This window comes from Euprymna scolopes, unplaced genomic scaffold (genome assembly GCF_053919585.1).
Source record: "Euprymna scolopes isolate OS-2025 unplaced genomic scaffold, ASM5391958v1 sca287, whole genome shotgun sequence".
Classification (NCBI taxonomy): Eukaryota; Metazoa; Mollusca; class Cephalopoda; order Sepiida; family Sepiolidae; genus Euprymna; species Euprymna scolopes.
In genome coordinates, this window is record NW_027633310.1 from 1 (window position 1) to 19,852 (window position 19,852).

The 19,852-nt window shown below is 36.5% G+C and overlaps 6 protein-coding genes and 3 non-coding genes across 9 annotated transcripts; 3 read left to right on the forward strand and 6 right to left on the reverse strand.

The window, feature by feature from the left end:
* Positions 1–406: 406 nt before the first annotated feature.
* Trnad-guc (transfer RNA aspartic acid (anticodon GUC)) lies at positions 407–480 on the reverse strand. Its single transcript has one exon. It is a non-coding gene; the product is annotated as a tRNA-Asp (tRNA).
* Positions 481–565: 85 nt separating this feature from the next.
* On the reverse strand, positions 566–638 carry Trnav-uac (transfer RNA valine (anticodon UAC)). Its single transcript has one exon. It is a non-coding gene; the product is annotated as a tRNA-Val (tRNA).
* Positions 639–1,058: 420 nt separating this feature from the next.
* Trnap-ugg (transfer RNA proline (anticodon UGG)) lies at positions 1,059–1,132 on the forward strand. Its single transcript has one exon. It is a non-coding gene; the product is annotated as a tRNA-Pro (tRNA).
* A 250-nt stretch (positions 1,133–1,382) lies between these two features.
* LOC145274188 (nitrogen regulatory protein P-II-like) lies at positions 1,383–1,679 on the reverse strand (the record flags this gene model as incomplete). The annotated part of the gene is made up of 1 exon (XM_080127349.1): positions 1,383–1,679. A coding segment is annotated over exon 1 (297 nt), but the record flags the coding sequence as incomplete, so codon positions are not given.
* A 36-nt stretch (positions 1,680–1,715) lies between these two features.
* Positions 1,716–3,005, reverse strand: LOC145274189 (putative ammonium transporter sll0108). The gene is made up of 2 exons (XM_080127350.1): positions 2,696–3,005; positions 1,716–2,659 (listed from the first exon to the last, which is right to left on the reverse strand). The coding sequence occupies exons 1-2, from the start codon at positions 3,003–3,005 to the stop codon at positions 1,716–1,718; spliced, it is 1,254 nt and encodes a 417-aa protein (XP_079983476.1).
* A 111-nt stretch (positions 3,006–3,116) lies between these two features.
* LOC145274190 (heme chaperone HemW-like) lies at positions 3,117–4,337 on the reverse strand. The gene has a single exon (XM_080127351.1). The coding sequence runs from the start codon at positions 4,335–4,337 to the stop codon at positions 3,117–3,119; it is 1,221 nt and encodes a 406-aa protein (XP_079983477.1).
* Positions 4,338–5,152: 815 nt separating this feature from the next.
* Positions 5,153–6,337, forward strand: LOC145274191 (tyrosine--tRNA ligase-like). The gene has a single exon (XM_080127352.1). The coding sequence runs from the start codon at positions 5,153–5,155 to the stop codon at positions 6,335–6,337; it is 1,185 nt and encodes a 394-aa protein (XP_079983478.1).
* Positions 6,338–12,390: 6,053 nt separating this feature from the next.
* Positions 12,391–15,444, forward strand: LOC145274193 (D-2-hydroxyglutarate dehydrogenase-like). Its single transcript, XM_080127353.1, has one exon. The coding sequence runs from the start codon at positions 12,391–12,393 to the stop codon at positions 15,442–15,444; it is 3,054 nt and encodes a 1,017-aa protein (XP_079983479.1).
* Positions 15,445–17,840: 2,396 nt separating this feature from the next.
* Positions 17,841–19,496, reverse strand: LOC145274194 (leukotoxin export ATP-binding protein LtxB-like). The gene has a single exon (XM_080127354.1). It carries the CDS (start codon positions 19,494–19,496, stop codon positions 17,841–17,843), a length of 1,656 nt encoding a protein of 551 aa, XP_079983480.1.
* Positions 19,497–19,852: the final 356 nt, after the last annotated feature.

The window sequence follows — 19,852 nt, forward strand, 5'->3', positions numbered from 1 at the left end:
AGACTGCCCAGTTGTCTAAACTGTTTAAGTTGTTCTAATGGGAAATCTTCATAACCACTCAAATACAAAAGCGAATACAACAATGCCGAACCATGCCCGGCAGAAAGTACAAATCGATCACGATTTGCCCATTCAGTATCTAGGGGATAATGGTTTAGAAAGCGTGTAAAAAGCACCGTGGCAACATCTGCCATTCCCATAGGCAAACCAGGGTGTCCAGAATTTGCTTGTTGTACTGCATCCATAGAAAGAATGCGTATACAATTTGCCATGTGTTGAAGGGAATTATTAAAAAATGAACAATCAGACATCTTGTTTTATATCCTTATTGATTATCGTTAAGATAGCTTAGACAGTAGCCAAATCATGTAGCCTTCAACTGTGTTAAAAAAACAATCAAAGTTGGCGGAGCGGACGGGACTCGAACCCGCGACCCCCGGCGTGACAGGCCGGTATTCTAACCAACTGAACTACCGCTCCAAGTAACTGATTCCACAAAATAGGCTTATCAGAAATTGTACACCATATACCACTAAACAGCTTATTCATGTATTCGTGATTATGGTGGGTGCTACAGGGCTTGAACCTGTGACCCCCGCCTTGTAAGGGCGGTGCTCTCCCAACTGAGCTAAGCACCCAAAATAGTAAAGTTATTTCACTACTCATCGTGTGAGACTTTTTTAATACCTCAGGGAAAATTATAACATTTTTACTAGCTAAATTTAGCAGTTAAGATGATAAAAAAATCCTGAAGATAACTCATAATGCAACACTTAACAACCCTTGGATTAATTTGTGAGTGAAGTAAATGATTCATGCAACATGAATTTATTGTAGAGCTATCCCCTATATTCTTTCCTTGTACAAAATATTTTCCTTGTATAAAATATTTAAGGTAATTATGAAGAATGACTATCAAAACATACCCTATGTTTTGAGGCAATAGGTGCTTGACTTTGTTGTATTTATTATGCCACGCCTTAGCTACAACGTACCATCCTCGTTTATAATTTAATTTAGTCTTTTGTAAAGATATATTCTTTACATCAATATCCAGTCGGAGTGTAGCGCAGCCTGGTAGCGCAACTGCTTTGGGAGCAGTGGGTCGGGAGTTCGAATCTCTCCACTCCGACCACCATACAAATTCAACAAAAATAACAATTAACCACTCATAAGGGCTTTTTTTTATGCCCATAACTTGTGGCTTTCTTTTACACTTTCTATTTTTGAATTCTAAATAATAGGACCTAAACTACTCATTGGAATATTGCCATTAAAGAATCTTCGCATAAATACATAAAAAATAGCCGCATAAAAGCGGCTATTTCTCAAATTAATAAGCGAAACTATAAGGCCTCATTATTAATTTCCCCTGTCCTCACTCGAACAACTTTCTCAAGAGAAGTAATAAAGATTTTTCCATCACCAATTTGCCCAGTGGATGCAGAAGAGACTATCGCCTCTATTGCTCCATCTAACTGCTCATCACTGACAGCAAGTTGTAATTGAATTTTAGGTAAAAAATCAATCACATACTCCGCACCACGATACATTTCAGTATGACCTTTTTGACGACCATAACCTTTCACTTCAATAACTGTCATGCCCTGAATACCAATTTCAGATAAGGCATCACGTACATCATCAAGACGAAAAGGTTTAATAATTGCAGTTATCATTTTCATAATAAATCTCCTTTTAAATTTAAAATGGTATTAATTTTTACCCGTAAATTCTGGATAAGCTTCTATACCACATTCACTAATATCCATGCCTTTTTCTTCCTCTTCTTCAGTAATTCTAATACCGATGATTAGTTTAAGGATAAACCATAACACAGCACTGGTAATAAATACCCAAACAAATATTGTCAATGCACCGATGATTTGTGCAGAAAAAGTAACTCCATCATTTGACAATGGTACAGCTAACAGTCCCCAAAGCCCGACTACTCCATGAACAGAGATAGCACCAACTGGATCATCAATCTTCAATATCCGATCAAGCACTAAAATTGATACCACTACTAATAACCCACCAATTAAACCAACAAACATAGCCATTGCAGGACTTGGTGCAAGTGGTTCAGCAGTAATTGCTACCAACCCAGCTAAAACACCATTTAAAACCATAGATAGATCAACTTTACGGAACCAAATTTTTGATAAAAGAAAAGCTCCAATTGCACCAGCGGCAGCGGCGGCATTAGTATTTAAAAACACTAATGCAACTGCATTAGCACTTGCAACATCACTAAGCTTCAATACAGAACCACCATTAAAACCAAACCATCCTAACCAAAGAATGAATGTCCCCAACGCAGCCAAAGGCAAATTAGCACCTAAAATAGGTCTTGCATTGCCGCTTTTATCATATTTCCCTTTTCGCGCACCAAGCAATAACACAGCACTCAATGCTGCACTAGCTCCAGCCATATGCACGATGCCTGATCCAGCAAAATCAGAGAAACCGATTTCACCCAAATCAAACAATCCAAAAACACTTTTTCCACCCCAAGTCCAAGAACCCTCCATTGGGTAGATAATTGCAGTAAAAATTACTGCAAATACTAAAAATGCTGTCAATTTCATTCTTTCTGCCACAGCCCCTGATACAATCGACATAGCTGTCGCAACAAACACTACTTGAAAAAAGAAATCTGAGGCATTTGAATAAACTGAATCACCTGCAAAACCTGCTTCTTTAGATTCTGCAAGAACTGATTTTGTCAAAATAGCCATGCTTTCAGCACCATCTGTAGCAATACCTGCTAACAACATACCACCATCATACATGATGTCATAACCTATAACTAAATAAGCTGTACAAGAGATGGCAAACAATAGTACATTTTTAGTAAGAATTTCAGCAGTATTCTTACTACGCACTAAACCAGCTTCCAAAACTGAGAAACCAGCTGCCATCCACATTACTAACGCTCCCATTACTAAAAAATAAAAAGTATCGATAGCGTATTGAAGTTCAAAAATATTATTTTCTATCATTGTTTAAAATAAAAGTTAATCTAAAAATTAATACTCATTACAAAATGAGTTACATTGTTTCTGTTTATCTATTTTTATACTTTCATAATCACCTCCTTATATATCTAATCATTAATGAAATTCCCAAATTAAATCATTAAGAAAAATTTTTCCTAGATGAGTGGTTTGATAGGTATTAGTTATGTCATTTTTTTCAATCATTTTTTTTGCTACGGGTATGACCACTTTATCTTCTATATATATCCGAGACAAGCCAGTCATACGTTGACATTCAGCTATTGAAAATGGTCTATTCAAACGCAAACGATTAAGCATATATTCAAATAAAATTTCCTGCTCTAACACTTCTGTGACAAGCATTCCACTGACACATTTCCCTTGCTTACCAACATTCTCTAATAAAGATGCAGGCATTTTTGAGATTTTCTCAATTCCCTGCATATAACTCAACGGGGAATTACGGTGCTGAGTACGCATACACACCAATCTATTGCCTACCTCTTCTTTTTTTATAGAAATTTTTCCATGTGCTCCTGCACCAATGCCAATATAATCACCAAAATTCCAATAATTTATATTGTGCTGACATTGAGCATTGTCTTCACGTGCCCATGCAGAAACCTCATAAGAAATAAAACCCTCTTCAGTTAGAAATTTTTCACCCTGATTAGCTATCTTGTATGTCAAGTCATCATCAGGGATGCCTTGAGGAGGACGTCGATAAAACCCTGTATTTTCCTCTAAGGTTAGTTGATAGTATGAAAGATGCTCTGTTTCACAAGACACTGCCGCTTGCAAATCAGCCAAAGCTACTGCTAAAGTCTGCTGAGGCAATGCATACATCAAATCCAGATTAATTCGATCAAATCCTGTTTGATGGGCAAGTTCCACTGCTTGATAATTATCATCTGAACAATGAATTCTGCCAAGTTGCTTTAGTAAACAGTCATTAAAACTTTGCACACCAATTGATAAACGATTAACCCCTGCCTCAGCATAGGCTGAAAAATACTGACTATCTATTGCCCCAGGATTTGCTTCTACTGTAACTTCAATCCCTTCATCAGCACACTGAAAAGAGCTAAACACAAATTGTAATAACCGATGCATCTCCTTCGGTGGATACAGACTAGGTGTTCCACCACCAATAAAGATGGAAGAAATCGTCGAATTTTTAAGGTGAGGAAATAGTGAATATTGATGCTTTAAATCGTTAATTAATGCATCAGTATAGCGAGCAAAAGGGGGAGAAGTAGGTAGGCGATGGGAGTTGAAATCGCAATAAGCACATTTTTTTATGCACCAAGGAATGTGTATATATAGAGCTATCATTATTTTTTTGAATACTATATGATATGTGCAAACTATCTGCAAACACATCACTTAATATTCATTCCTCTATATAAACCACTACAAGGCAAATATTATTGATACTTTTTAACTTTCATCCGTATCTTTTCTTTAAAAAAACTCATCAATACGCAAACATAAATACGCATATAGCTTATTTTTAAAAGAAGGAAAAAGTAAAAAGATTTTTTTCTACTAAGAATTCATTATACAGTAATATAATCTAAAGTATGCTAACTACTCTCTAACTACTCTCTAACTACTCTCTAACTACTCTCTAAAAATTTTGTGATGTCATACAACATAACGCCAAATACATTCTAACTATGGGAACATTTATTTTTGTTTTCTTGTTCCTATTATTTATTATTGCTCTCATGAGTATAGGAGTGATTTTTCGTAATAAGCCAATTAAAGGTTCCTGTGGTGGAATACAACAATGCCTAGACAAAGACACCCCTGCTTCTAAAAAAGAGTCTTGTCCTATTTGCGGAAAGCATTGATTTTCGCTTATAATTAATTGACTAATAGGTGCTTTTCGTTCCTTGTGAAATTCTTAATTAAAAACCATCTTAACTTATACATTTATATCTTATGGCAAGTGTTGCAAAAAAAAGACGTAAAAAAATTCGCAAACATAAGCATAAAAAATTGCTTAAGCGTACACGTCATAGTCGTCGTAAATAATTAACAATTATTTAATACACTTTACTGCTGTCTCTATTACTTGTACTTGGATATTTTTTTCAGGTAAGTTTCTCGTGAATTGTTGACAAGAAAAGTATTATTGCTAATTTATGGATATTTCTCAGCAACTAACACTCATTGAGCGTGGTACAGATGAAATCATTCCAAATGATGAGCTTATTTCCAAACTAAAAGAAAATCGTCCGCTTCGAATTAAAGCAGGTTTTGATCCAACCTCTCCTGATTTACATCTTGGACATACCGTCTTAATCAATAAGCTTAAGCATTTTCAAGATTTAGGGCATACAATTATTTTCTTGATTGGAGATTTCACCGCTTCTATTGGCGATCCGAGTGGAAAAAACACCACACGCCCTCCTCTTTGCAAGGAAGAAATTGAGGCAAATACTGAAACCTATGCCAAACAAATCTTTAAAATCCTTGATCCTGAGAAAACCATCGTAGAATACAATTCAACATGGTTTGCTAGCAAAGATGCCTCTGCAATGATCAAACTTGCTGCATCATCAACTGTGGCACGCATGCTTGAGCGTGATGATTTTGAAAAACGCTATCATTCCAATCAACCCATTGCTATTCATGAATTTCTTTACCCCTTAGTACAAGGCTGGGATTCTGTGGAACTTAAAGCTGATATTGAGCTAGGAGGAACGGATCAGAAATTCAATCTTCTTATGGGAAGAGAATTACAAAAACAACAAGGACAATCACCACAAATAATCATTACCATGCCACTGATTGAAGGTTTAGACGGCGTAAATAAAATGTCCAAATCCTTAAATAACTATATTGCCATTGATGATTCCCCTAATGAAATGTTTGCAAAAATCATGTCAGTATCTGATGAATTAATGTGGCGTTATTATGAATTACTCAGCTTTAAAGATGAGAATGTTATTGAGCAACTCAAAAAACAAGCCAGCACAGGCACAAATCCTCGAGATATTAAAGCACAATTGGGTCGTGAGATTGTCGCAAGATTTTATAATGAAGAAGTAGCAAAACAAGCTGATGAAACTTTTACCAAACAGTTTCGAGATCAGCAGATACCAGATGATATTCCGCTTTATAACTACTTAGAACCATTGCCTCTTGCCAATGCTTTAAAAGAGAGCAAATTGTGTCAATCTACCAGTGAAGCTCGCACAATGATTAAACAAGGTGCCGTAAGAATGGATGGAGAAAAAATCCAAAAAATGATGACATTAGAAAGTGGAACAAATGCCACATTTCAAGTTGGAAAACGTAAATTTGCTCAAATTATTATTCAATAAAGACCATGATTAGCATCTATTTAAACGGTGAAGCAAAGACCATTAACGAACCCATGACAATCTCTCATTTATTGAGAAGTTTAGACATTGATTTAGCAAAAAATAAAATTGCAGTTGAAATAAATAATGAAATATGCCCAAAAAGTCAACATGCAAGTACAGAAATTCATCATCACGATAAGATTGAAATAATCACCGCTGTCGGCGGTGGTTAAACACATTAACCAAGCATACTAAATAGGAGTATAAAAATATGAATGCACAAGACACTTTTCAATGTGGTAGCCGCACTTTCACCTCACGCTTACTTGTTGGTACGGGAAAATATAAAGATTTAGAAGAAACTCGCTTAGCTGTTGAAGCTAGCGGTGCGGAAATTATCACCGTTGCTATTCGTAGAACAAATATCGGGCAAAACAAAGATGAACCAAGTCTTCTTGATGTATTGCCTATGGAAAAATATACCTATCTTCCCAATACTGCTGGCTGCTATAATGTCAAAGATGCTGTACGAACTTGTCAACTAGCTCGAGAACTTCTTGATGGTCATAATCTTGTTAAACTTGAAGTATTAGGAGATGAGAAAACCTTATTTCCAGATATTCCACAAACTCTTGAGGCTGCAGAAATTCTTATTAAAGAAGGGTTTGAAGTGATGGCGTACACAAGTGATGATCCAATTAGTGCTAGAAAACTTGCTGATATGGGATGCATAGCTGTCATGCCTCTTGCTGCACCTATTGGCTCTGGATTAGGTGTTCGCAATCCATACAACTTGAAAATCATCTTAGAGCAAGCAACCGTTCCCATTTTAGTTGATGCGGGAGTAGGTTGTGCATCAGATAGTGCTTATGCCATGGAATTAGGTTGTGATGCCATCTTAATGAATACTGCTATAGCTGGTGCAGAAAATCCCATTCAAATGGCAAAAGCTATGAAGCTTGCTACTGAAGCCGGACGTTTATCTTACCTTTCTGGTCGAATCCCACGCAAACTCTACGCTACCGCCTCCAGCACTATGAATGGGATTTTCTTCTAAATAGTTTCCCAAGACTCGTCATATTTGCATAATGCATAAGGAGATATAATTGCTTGAGTTAAAAAATAATACGCTCAGAGAAACTGAGCGTATTAGTCATCATTTTGCAGATTTTCTTATCAATCATTCTGCACAAATTGTTCAAAATTGTCCACTTATCATCACTTTAGAAGGCAATCTTGGTGCAGGAAAAACAGCTTTTGCTCGAGCATTTATCTACAAATTTCATGCTCATTATCAAACTAATACTGAGTTGCCTATAGTCACCAGTCCAACCTATAATATTCTCAATCACTATCCATTAACAATTCCAATCACACATATTGACTGCTACCGTTTAGACTATGGAGAAGAATTAGACAGTATTGGTATTAGAGATTACCTCAATACAAAAGGAATTTTTCTTATAGAATGGGCATCAAAAATTAACTATAAATGGGGCAATAATTATGTAGAAATTAATTTTTTACACAATTTAGATAAAAGAGCATTACAATTTAATAGGATAGAATTTGACAACACAAATTACATAAAATTATTACACAAATGGTTAACAGAGTAAACTACATATCCCATACAAGATTAATTGCCTACTCTATTCTTCTTTTTTCTTTTTCATCAATATCTTATGCAAATGAAAAGGGAATCACGATTCTTAGAGGAATTAACATACAATACCCAGATTCAAACTCAAACTTTTCTGAAGTTAATGTTGTCATCAGTGCAAGTAAAAACTTTGATTACAAAACTTTCAAACTTGCTGCAAACAAAAAAGCCAATAAGCCTACTCGCTATGTTATAGATGCTTATCATTCCAAACCAAAATTCTACATTAATGATGATTTTCAACGAATTTTTGACAAAGATAAGATTATTAAGCTTATCCGAGTTGGGAAAAATCATAAGGAGTTTACACGCATTGTTTTTGATTTAAAACAACCTGTTAATGCACAAATATCTGAACAAAAATCACGCTTTGGTGAAGGCAGTTTATTCGTTATATCATTCACACCAATCAATCAACCAGCAAATTCGCCCTCCCCTCAAAAAAGGGATGCATCAGAACTCAATACATTGATTACCCCTAAAGGAGAACATCAAATATCTGAAAGTGGTGCTAACAGACTATTACAAGCAAATAAACGAAGCAAATTAGCTAAGGAAAATGCTAAACACGGTGAAATCTTTACTGTTGTTATAGATCCCGGACATGGAGGAAGAGATCCCGGAGCCATATCAAAAAATGGAAAAATTAAAGAAAAAAATATTAACCACTCTGTTGCCGTTAAAATAAAGCGGATAATTGATCAAGACCCAAACTTACAGGCCTACCTAACGAGGAACTCTGATGTACAAGCTTCATTAGGAAAACGCATCCGCACTAGCCATAACAAAGCAGCTGATATTTTTATCTCTATTCATGTTGACTCTTTTCCTGCAGGTAATGATATAAATGGTGCTTCCGTTTTTGTACTTGCCGATAAATCTGCAAGTAATCAAATCGCACGATTATTAGCAAAAAACGAGAATGAAGTTGATATAAAATACAACTTACAAGGTGTTGATGACATTACCAATAAAGATACCCAATTTATTGTCCGTGATTTACAAAGAAAATCCATTGATTATGCCAGTGAAAAACTAGCTAAAGCTGTATTAAAACAGTTAGGCAAAGTGAAAAATTTGTTTTCTCCTATCCCTCGAAAAGGTCCCTTTGCCGTTCTCAAATCTTCCTATGTTCCTTCTATTCTGCTTGAACTAGGGTATATCACCAATGAAAAAGAAATGCAATCTTTAATTAAAAATTCAGAACAAGAAAAAATAGCTCGAGCCGTTTATCTAGGAATTAGAGATTATGCCAATGACAACTTAGACATCTCCATTAATAACTCTAAAAAAACCAATTCTACAAAAAAGCAAACACAAAAACAAATAACTACTAAGAAAAAAACCATACAGTCTCAGCAAATAAAAAATAAAAAGGTGAAACGCTCATCAACAGTTAAAACAATCACCTATATTGTGAGAAAAGATGATACCTTTGAAAGTATTTCTCGCAAATTTAATGTGAAAGAAGACATCATAAAAAAGATGAACCCCAAATACCAAGAACTTATTTTTCCAGGTGATAAACTATCTTTACCTGCCCTACAATAGTTAGGCACTTACTCAACGCTATCTGTGTACAGCACTAAATAGTAACTATGATGATAAAACACTTATCATCATATATATTATTTTTGTACTAACAGAGTCTTTATTTTTAAACCAGTGCGCATCCAAAAACTCTCTTCTCATCTTGCCAACCAAATTGCTGCAGGTGAAGTTATTGAACGCCCTGCTTCCATTGTTAAAGAACTGTGTGAAAACAGCTTAGATGCAGGAGCTAATCATATTATTATCTACCTCTATAAAGGTGGAATTGAGGGGATTGATGTCATTGATGATGGCATAGGAATTCATCCTGAGGATCTCAAACTTAGTATACAAAATCATACCACAAGCAAAATTTCTGAAAGCAAACACCTCTTCAATATTCAAACCTTTGGCTTTAGAGGAGAAGCATTAAGCAGCATTCATGCCGTATCTAAGCTTACTATACAATCTAAGCATAAAGAACACGATAGTGCATGGGAGATTAACTACAAAGGAAACTTATCCCCTACTGCTATAAAAAAAGGAACACATATAAAAATCCGTGAGTTATTCTATAATATTCCTGCAAGAAAACATTTTCTGAAGCTTCCTAACACGGAGTACCGACACTGCCTAAAAACAATTTATCGCATTGCCCTCATTCATCCTGATAAAACAATTGAACTCTATCATGATCACAAATTGGTACTCGATTGCCCAGCCATTAATCAAAAAGAAAGCGATGGACAAAGCACTCAACAACGACTGAGACAAATCATTAGCAAAAATTTTGCACATGATGCCAAACCTATCGACATCACATATCATAATTGGCATCTAAGTGGTTGGCTATTACCTTCATCAACTTCTACAAAAAATACCGATAAACAATTTTGGTATGTCAATCACCGACCAGTTAAAGATCGACTGCTCAATGCTGCTGTTCGTCGTGCTTATTCAGATATTATGCATGCTCATAACCAACCCGAATATTTTCTACACCTTCAACTCCCTCCTGAGGAAATTGATGTTAATGTTCATCCTAGCAAACTAGAAATACGTTTTCGTGAAAATGAGCTTTTTCCATTTATACAAAGCAGCATTAAAAAATGCCTTTTTCAATCCATTAATGAACAACAAGAGCACTCAAGCACCTCTTATCCATCGCTTTCTCAAGAGCAATATTCAAACTCTAGGGATACATTGCCACCCAATATATCTAGAGCCTCTTATCACTCCTATACCCCACCTAAAAGCTCCTCCCGATTTGATTATCAAGCGTTTCAAGATCTCAACATACAACAAACACTACAGGAAGAAAAAGCAGAATATTTAGAGCAAAATGAACTCATTAACAACTTTCCTCTTGGAGAAGCTATTGCCTATATTCATGGTGCATTTATTCTTGCAAATAATACACAGGGTTTAGTCATTGTGGATGCCCATGCAGCACATGAACGCATCATCTACGAGCAATTAAAAATGCAACAACCTTTAGATAAACAACCTATACAAACTTTCACAGACCCATATAAAATCGAATTAAACCTTGCTGATTTAACAGCTGCAAAAGAGCTTGCACTATCACTTCAAATCATTGGAATTCACTGTACTTTTAATCATTCCTATTGGCTTATTCATAGCATTCCCAATATCCTTAAAGATACAAATATCAGTGAACTACTAACTGCCTCATTAAATCAATACAAAAAGGAACAATGTAGTGAACATGTTACAGAGAAACTCTATGAAATTCTTTCTACACAAGCTTGCCATCAAGCCGTTCGTGCCAATCGACAACTGAGTATTCCTGAAATGAACGCCCTACTGAGGCAGATTGAACACTGTGCTGCTGGAGAACGTTGTAACCATGGTCGCCCAACTTGGCATCAAATCACTCTAAAAGAGTTAGATCATTTCTTCCTACGTGGTCAATAAAATAAAATCACCAATTATCACCATTTATGGTGCAACAGCAAGTGGAAAAAGCTCACTAGCTGTAGAACTAGCAAAAACCATTGATGCCGAAATCATCTCCGTTGATTCTGCTCAAATCTATCGCCAAATGGATATTGGCACAGCAAAGCCAGATTTAGCGATACAAAAATATATCCCTCATCATCTAATTGACCTTATCGAACCACATCAAGACTACTCCGTTGCTCAATTTATTAACGACTCTCAACAAGCCATTATCAACATTCATAAAAAAAATAAACCAGTAATTTTATGTGGTGGCACAATGCTCTATTTACAAAGACTATTCATTGGTCTATCTCAATTGCCTGCAAGCGATCCTAAGGTTCGTGAGGAACTTCACAAACAATGGCTAGAAAACCCACAAAAAACCCATCAAAAACTAGCAGAAATCGACCCATCTACTGCAAAAAAACTGCATCCTAATGATGGTCAACGAGTGATTCGTGCCTTAGAAATTGGACTATACCACCAACCCCTTAGCCTCCTACAAAAAAATAATCAAAAAACACCTCTTTTGCAACCTCAACTCAATATTTGTCTCACTGCTAATAAACGAGAGAAACTACATAAAAAAATTCAGAATAGACTGGATGAAATGATTGAAAAAGGTTTGATTGATGAAGTAAAAAAACTTCATCAAAATCCTAAGCTACATCATGATTTACCAGCTATTCGTTGCGTAGGTTATCGTCAGTTTTGGCAATATCATGATCAACAAATTACCCAACAACAAGCCTATGAGAAAACCCTCTATGCCACTCGCCAATTAGCCAAACGACAAAATACATGGATGAAAACCTTATCCACCCTAGCAAATACCCATACAATTGAACATGATGATTCTCACCGACTAGAAAAAGCCATTACCCTTTACCATCAGCATAAATCATAATGTAATATGCACACAAACTCAGCTTTATTCACTGAATTTTTTCAAACACTCTCCTCCTGCAAAAACTTCTGTGGAGAGATCGGAGATTATACCGATTGTGTTGTACAAGCCGTTGATAATAGCATTTACGAACGCCAGCCAAAAATGGTCGTTTATCCTAAATCCACACAAGATATTCAAACACTTTTACAACTATCCACCACTACCCCATACGATTCACTTAAGCTTCACTTCTCTGCTCGTGGAGGAGGCACAGGAACGAATGCCCAATCACTCACTGATGGCATAGTCATTGATGTATCCAGACATATGAATCGTATCATCAACTTTGATGAAGAAAAAAAAGAAATTACTGTACAACCCGGCGTTGTTCTTGAGCAACTCAATGCCTTTCTCAAACCCTATGGCTATTTTTTTCCACCTAATGTCTCCAGTGGAAGTCGTGCAACCATTGGTGGCATGGTTTCTACCGATGCCAGTGGTATGGGATCACGTATTTATGGCAAAACATCAAACTGGATACAAACACTCTCTACCCTACTGCATGATGGCACGGCACATACCTTTAAAAGTATTCCACTAAAAAACATTCAGAAATACACAAAATCTGACCATGCACAACTTAACCAAATCTACCAACAAATTGAACACACGGTTACCACCCATCGCCAAAGAATAGAAAAAACCTTTCCTAAAATGAATCGTGGGCTGACTGGCTATAACCTCAAGCATACTCTTCAATATCATAATCCAGACAATCCCAAACAACCTACTCACCTCAATCCTTGCTTCCTAATCGCCGGCTCTGAAGGTACACTGTGCTTAGTCACTGAAATCACATGCCGTATACAACCCATCCCTAAATATCAAGCTGTGATTGCCGTTGCTTATGAAACACTAAAACAGGCCATTGACTCCATCCCTCACCTCATCACAGCCAACCCCAGTGCCATTGAATTTATCAATGATAACATCTTAAAAACTGCCCAACAAGATGAATGCTGGCAAAATATTTCTACACTACTTAACTTCAATGATAAACCATCTACCCATCCAAAAAAAATTAGTGGAATTAACTTTGTGCAACTCATTGCAGAAAATGAACAAGAAATGGCACATAATATTGCCAAACTCGAAACATGTCTGAAAGAAAATCAACATAGCTCACATCCTGCCATTGGTTGGCACATCGCTAATTCTCAACAAGCTGTGAAGAATGTCTGGGATTTTCGCAAAAAAGCACAAGGACTCATTGCCTCACCAAAAGGAAGAAAACGCTCCATTGCCTTTATTGAAGATACTGCCGTTCCCGTGGATAAGCTACCAATTTTTATTGACAAAATGCAACAACTCTTCAGCAAGCACAACATACAGGCAAATATCTATGGACATGCCGATGTGGGTTGTGTACACGTGCGCCCAGATCTTGATCTCACCAATCCCAAAGAGCAAGCCCTTATCCGACAACTCTCTGACCAAGTATTCTCAATTACCAAAAATCTAGGAGGATTAATTTGGGGAGAGCATGGTAAAGGAGTTAGAGGTGAATACAACCCACAAGTATTTGGCAAAACCCTCTATCAAGAGCTACAAAAAATCAAAATGGCTTTTGATCCAAACAACCGCCTTAACCCCGGAAAAGTTGCCACCCCCTATCATCCTGAAAATCATTCTGCTTATTCTCTATTTAAACTGGATAACGTCCCCATGCGAGCAGAAACGGATGCAAAAATTCTGCCACACTATGAAACTATCTATGCAAATGCCATCTACTGCAATGGCAATGGCACTTGCTACAACTGGAATGCCAATGAACCGCTATGCCCCTCATATAAAGTCACACGTGATCACCGACATTCTCCAAAAGGCAGAGCTATGCTACTCAGAGAATGGTTAAAACAATCTCTTAACAATGATCAAAGCACTTACCAACAATTTAGCAAAACTATCCTGCCGATTATGAATAACTGCTTTGGCTGTGGAGCTTGTACCCACCATTGCCCTCTGCATGTGAATATTCCTCGACTACGTACCCACTACCTTGCCACCCATTACCAACAAAACAAACGCCCAATTAAAGACTATCTTATTGCCTACATTGAAACCCTTACCCCACTTATCGGTGAAAAAACATGGCTAGCCTACCTCATTAATTTCCTACAAAAAAATAATCTAGGAAAAAAACTCATCACACGTATCACTGGCATCATTGACCCACCCACATACCAATTCCCTACCCTATCTGAGCAACTCAACAATCATCCCAGCCTAAGATTACCTCATCACTCTCAAGCACCTAAACAAGCACCTAAAGTGATCCTCATTCTTGATTGTTTCAATCGCTACTACGATACAAAAGTGGTTATTGCCACCCTCAAGCTGTTTTCTCAACTCAATATTCACACCACCATTGCCCCACACTTCCCCAGTGGCAAAGCCCAACACATTAAAGGCTTTCTCAAACAATACGATCAAACCATCACCACCACTCACAAACAACTCACTAAACTAGCCAAACAAGGGGTAGCACTCATTGGAATTGATAGCTCCATCACCCTAACCTATCAAAATGAATACCCTCAAAAATTTGGCAAAAAAAATACGCCTAAAGTTCACCTTCTTCATGAATGGTTAGCTCAACACCTCAACAACCATCCCATCAAAAACGATAAGTTTATTCAGCACAGTCTAACACACACCTACCAACTGGTCCTTCATTGTTCTGAACACACAGCAGCCATGCATACTAGCAAACAATGGCAAAGCATCTTTGCCTACTTTAATATTGAACTTGATATCAAAAAATTAGGTTGTTGTGGAATGGCTGGCTCCTTTGGACACGAAGCCAGTAATATTGAAAGCTCAAAAACAGCCTATGAACTCTCCTGGCAGAAACACATTGATGCAACTCTTGAAACAAACCACCAAGCAAATCAGACAAAAACCAAGCTATTGGCTACAGGATACTCCTGTCGCTCACAAGCACAACGATTCAGTGGCATACGCCTCCCTCATCCTGTTGAGGAACTGGTGGAAATACTTAACAAAAAACCCACCTAAAATAGCGTTGCTTTTTATATTCACTCATCCTTAAATTAGGAACGATTACGAAATAAATGCGTGATTTTTAGTTTTTGTCCGTAGCCAAGTAGTAATAATACTGAAGCGGTGCCAATAATTGGCATATGTCCTACCAGTTCCATCAATGCTGCTGAATTATTACCAATAATTAGAAAGGTAATATTTGAAGCTAGCATAAAGAGTGATACAACCAATGTATTTACTCTCGTAACCGTTCCTATGATTAGGATAATGCCAAACACAATTTCCATCACGCCAACAGAAAAAACAAATAGACTGTCAGAAAAAGCATCAAATCCTAAAATTTTCATGAAATTCCAATCATACTGTTCTATGAAAGCTCCGCCTAATATTGCACCAGATACTTTTTCTGTAATACCAAGTGTGACTAAAGCAATACCAGTAAATATTCTTAATGCATCAACTGCATAAGGCTCAAACTTTATACGTAAGCGTTCATTAGGCATGTTGCTAAAGATAAAAAATAAGGCAATGCCGATTAAATTACTGTATTCCAAAACACTTATCAGTCCGTATTGTATAAAAATACCCAACATTAATACAAACATAAGCAAGGATACTTTCCATACACATCTATTTAGAATAAGTAAGATGCCAATTGCAAATTCCAAAAATAAAAAAATCATGCCAATCCAATCATAAGCCGGCATATGTGGAGCAATTAAGTTCCCCTCATACGCTCTTAACATGAGCGACATACCCGTAAAAATTCTAAGTATTTCAATAACATCATTACGAAAAGTGCTTTTTACAGTCGGGAATTTAGGCAGTTTAGAATCTAAAAAGATAGATAGAGAAATCAAGAAAATTGCAACACCTATCCATACCAAAACGGCAGTATCCGTTAGAGAATAAGAATGATAAAAGGAAGGCATAGCCATATTTGAATCCACAAACCATTTCACATGAGCATCACTCACGTTTGTGATTACGATTCCTAAAAATAGCACTAGATAAAGTTTATTACTAATTACATTAGATAAAAAATTTGTAACCGTAGTGTTGATTTTAGTTTGTTTCATATTTATGATGGTAGAGTAATCTCCTGATAACAACAGGATAAAGTGTATAAATCTATTTTTCCTATTTTTCTTGTAGAGCACGACTCCACGAACGTAAAATAGGACCAGTTATGTATGCGAATACCCTCTTTTTACCTGTTAGCATATCAACATCACTTATCATTCCAGGGCGTATTGGATTTTCTTTACTGATTTCTTGATCAACCCTAATCTGTACTTGATAAAAATATTGATCAACTTGCCTATTATCTGCGAAACTATCTGCACTAATGATTGTTATTTCACCATCTAGACTGCCATAGGTGGTATGATCGTATGCCCGTATTTTTACTTTTACTGGTTGCCCGAGCCATATTTCAGCACGGTCCACCTCACGTACTTTAGCCTCAATAACTAAAGATTTTCCTAGTGGGGTTAGGCTAGCTAGCGGCTCTCCTGAACGCACAATCCCCCCTACAGTATTAACCATAAGTTTATTAACAATGCCATTAACGGATGCTTCAACATCCGAACGTTGTAAACGATCTTTATAGGCTTGACGTTTTGCATCCACTTTTGCTATTAGCGCTTGAGTTTTAATTAATTCTTCTTGGAGTTGAAGTTTATAATCCGTTTGAAGTTGCTCATAGCGACTTAATGCCTCTTGCGATTCAGATCTTGCTGTCGGGATGCTAAAAGAAACCCGATCATATCGAGTTTTAATCGTTTGATAGCGTTTTTGTGAATCCAGTACATCTCGCTCTGAAGCAGCTCCTTTATTTTTTAACTTTTTATTTAAATCCCATTCTTTTTTGCTAAACTTAATTCTTTTTTAAGATTTCTTTTTTGTGCAGTAAGCTCTTGAATTCTATATTCCTTTCGTTTCCAAGCAGATTGACGTATCTGTTGTTCTTTAACATAGTTAAGGTATATATCATTGAGCAGAGTCTGTTCGCTATTTGCCACCTTTGAAGCAAGTTCAAGTAGCTCTTTTGGAAATTTTATTTTTTGTTCATCTGCAATTTGTGTACGAATTCGATATAGTTTAATGAGTAATGAAATTCTTTCGATTTCTAATGCTTTAAGTTCTGCTATGTTGAATTCATTTTTAATTCTAAACAGTACTTGACCTTTCTCAACAATATCCCCTTCTTTGACTAATATTTCTGATATGATGCCACCTTCAAGATGTTGTACGAGTTTATTATTCCCCGTTGGTATCACTTTTCCTTTAGCTCTTACCACCTGCTGAATTTGTACAAAATAAGACCATAGGATAAGCAATAATACCGACAATGATAATGTCCATAAAAATAATCTAGGGCGTCGATTGTTTCTATACCACATAAACAATTAAGGTGATTGATTAGAAGAAATATGTGCAGAGGAGATTGTAGCCGGCTGAAGAGGGGCATAATTACTTTCCATTTTATCTGCTCCATTAAAGTATTTTTTTAGCATGCTATCTTTCTTACCCATATCAATGATTTTTCCTTCATTCATAACAATTAACTTATTGACTAAAGTTAGCAAGCCAGGTCTATGCGTCACAAGAATAAGTGTTTTACCCTGAGTGTATTGATGTAAGTATTGAATAACTTGATTTTCCAAATTCCCATCCATTCCCGATGTTGGTTCATCTAACATATGTATTACTGAATCATTACACATACTACGCATCAAGGCGATTAACTGACGCTGCCCCCCTGATAGGTTACTTCCTCCTTCACCAACCTCAAAAGATAATCCACCCCCTAGGGTTTTTTGCATCATTAAGCTATTGAGTCCAAATGACTCAACCATGTCTTCAATTTTTTTCTGATTAGCAAGCTGGCTACTCATACGAATGTTATCATACACACTTCCAGAAAAGAATGCAGGATTTTGTGGCATGTATGCAACATTACGATGGAATTCAAATGGATAAATGTCTCGTACACTAAAACCATCTAATTGCACCTCACCCTGCTCTACTTTTTCTAAATTACTAATGATTCTTAACAAGGTACTTTTCCCTGCTCCACTTGGACCGACAATACCAATACGTTCACCTGGCTGAATTTGTAAATTAATCTCTTGTAACGTGTAATTATCCATATTAGGATACTTAAAGTGGACATCTTTAAGCATCAAACCACCTTTAAAATGGGTTTTGCTGATAATGTTATCATCAATATCATAATCGGTTTCTTGCGTAAGCGTTGCACGCCATGATTTGAGCATATGGCGAGAAGAAAATAGCCTAGTTAGTGCCGATGAAAAGTTTAATACAGGTAAAATTGCACGTGCTGAGAGTAGAGTGAGTGCAATCATTTCGCCAACGGTTATTTTTCCAGCAAAAATTTGATAAGCTCCTACAAAAACCACCACTGCACTAACGAGTTGTACAACAATTGGCAAGGTAGTCATCATACTGTTATTCCATAATTGTGATGAGCGAGAAAGCCCTAATGTTTGACGAACTTTAGCCTGCCACTGATTAATAACACGTGAGAAACCATTGCTTAATCGCAGACTTTCTCTGCCACCTAAAACTTGCACTAAATAGCTTTCTTTTTTCTTATTTAAAGGGTAAAGATCCGTGCTGATACTTTTAATGGGAAAATGGTGCAAGATATTAATTACAACGATGACAATCGCTGCATACAATGGAATCATTGCCACCTCAGGAGAGATGCCGTAAATTACCGCAAAGAAAAGAAAGAAAAAAGGAAACTCAATTAATTCAACCAGGGTTTTACTAAAAAACCCTACACGATAGTTGTTTACTTCATGAAAGGTATCTGATGTAGCACCTACATCCTCTTTATTAGATGAATTAGCTGTTGAGGTTTTCCTCAATAGTCGCATCATTAAGGATTCCCCTACTCGCTCGGACATATTCTCTAAAATAACACTACGCATGAGGCGGAAAATATAGTCAAGAACAAGAATAATGACAATACCACTAAAAAGCACCCAAAGTGTTTCTTCTGCTTGATTGGGAATCACTTTATCATAAACATTCATCGTGTATAAGGGTAATGCAATTTGGAATAAATTAACCATTAATGAGGCTAAAAATATCTCGATAATTGAAATCGTCAATGCTCGCTTACTGATCCATTCTGAAATACGAATACGATTAGACACAGTTGCTACCTGACTTGCTCCAACTAATAATAACTCACCTGAATACATTTTTTTAAGTGAGTCTAATTGAATTTTAGTTTGTTGCACTTTACCATTTTTTACTACACTCACTAACGCATAATCAGTATGTAAAGAAAGCAAGGTTACGGCTTTTTTGTTTTTTAACATTAACATTGCTGGCAATTCTGCAGAAGCAAGATTTTTCCATGAATAATGTTGCCATTGTGTTTGAA

What these genes read in the sequence shown, in the direction of transcription:
- LOC145274189 (XM_080127350.1), bottom strand. Translation starts at nt 3,005, where the DNA reads ATGATAGAAAATAATATTTTTGAACTTCAATACGCTATCGATACTTTT. An exon ending in TGCAGAATCTAAAGAAGCAG is followed by an intron (nt 2,660 to 2,695) that starts GTTTTGCAGGTG and finishes CAAATGCCTCAG; the next exon opens with ATTTCTTTTTTCAAGTAGTG.
- LOC145274190 (XM_080127351.1), bottom strand. Translation starts at nt 4,337, where the DNA reads ATGATAGCTCTATATATACACATTCCTTGGTGCATAAAAAAATGTGCT.
- LOC145274191 (XM_080127352.1), top strand. Translation starts at nt 5,153, where the DNA reads ATGGATATTTCTCAGCAACTAACACTCATTGAGCGTGGTACAGATGAA.
- LOC145274193 (XM_080127353.1), top strand. Translation starts at nt 12,391, where the DNA reads ATGCACACAAACTCAGCTTTATTCACTGAATTTTTTCAAACACTCTCC.
- LOC145274194 (XM_080127354.1), bottom strand. Translation starts at nt 19,496, where the DNA reads ATGAATGTTTATGATAAAGTGATTCCCAATCAAGCAGAAGAAACACTT.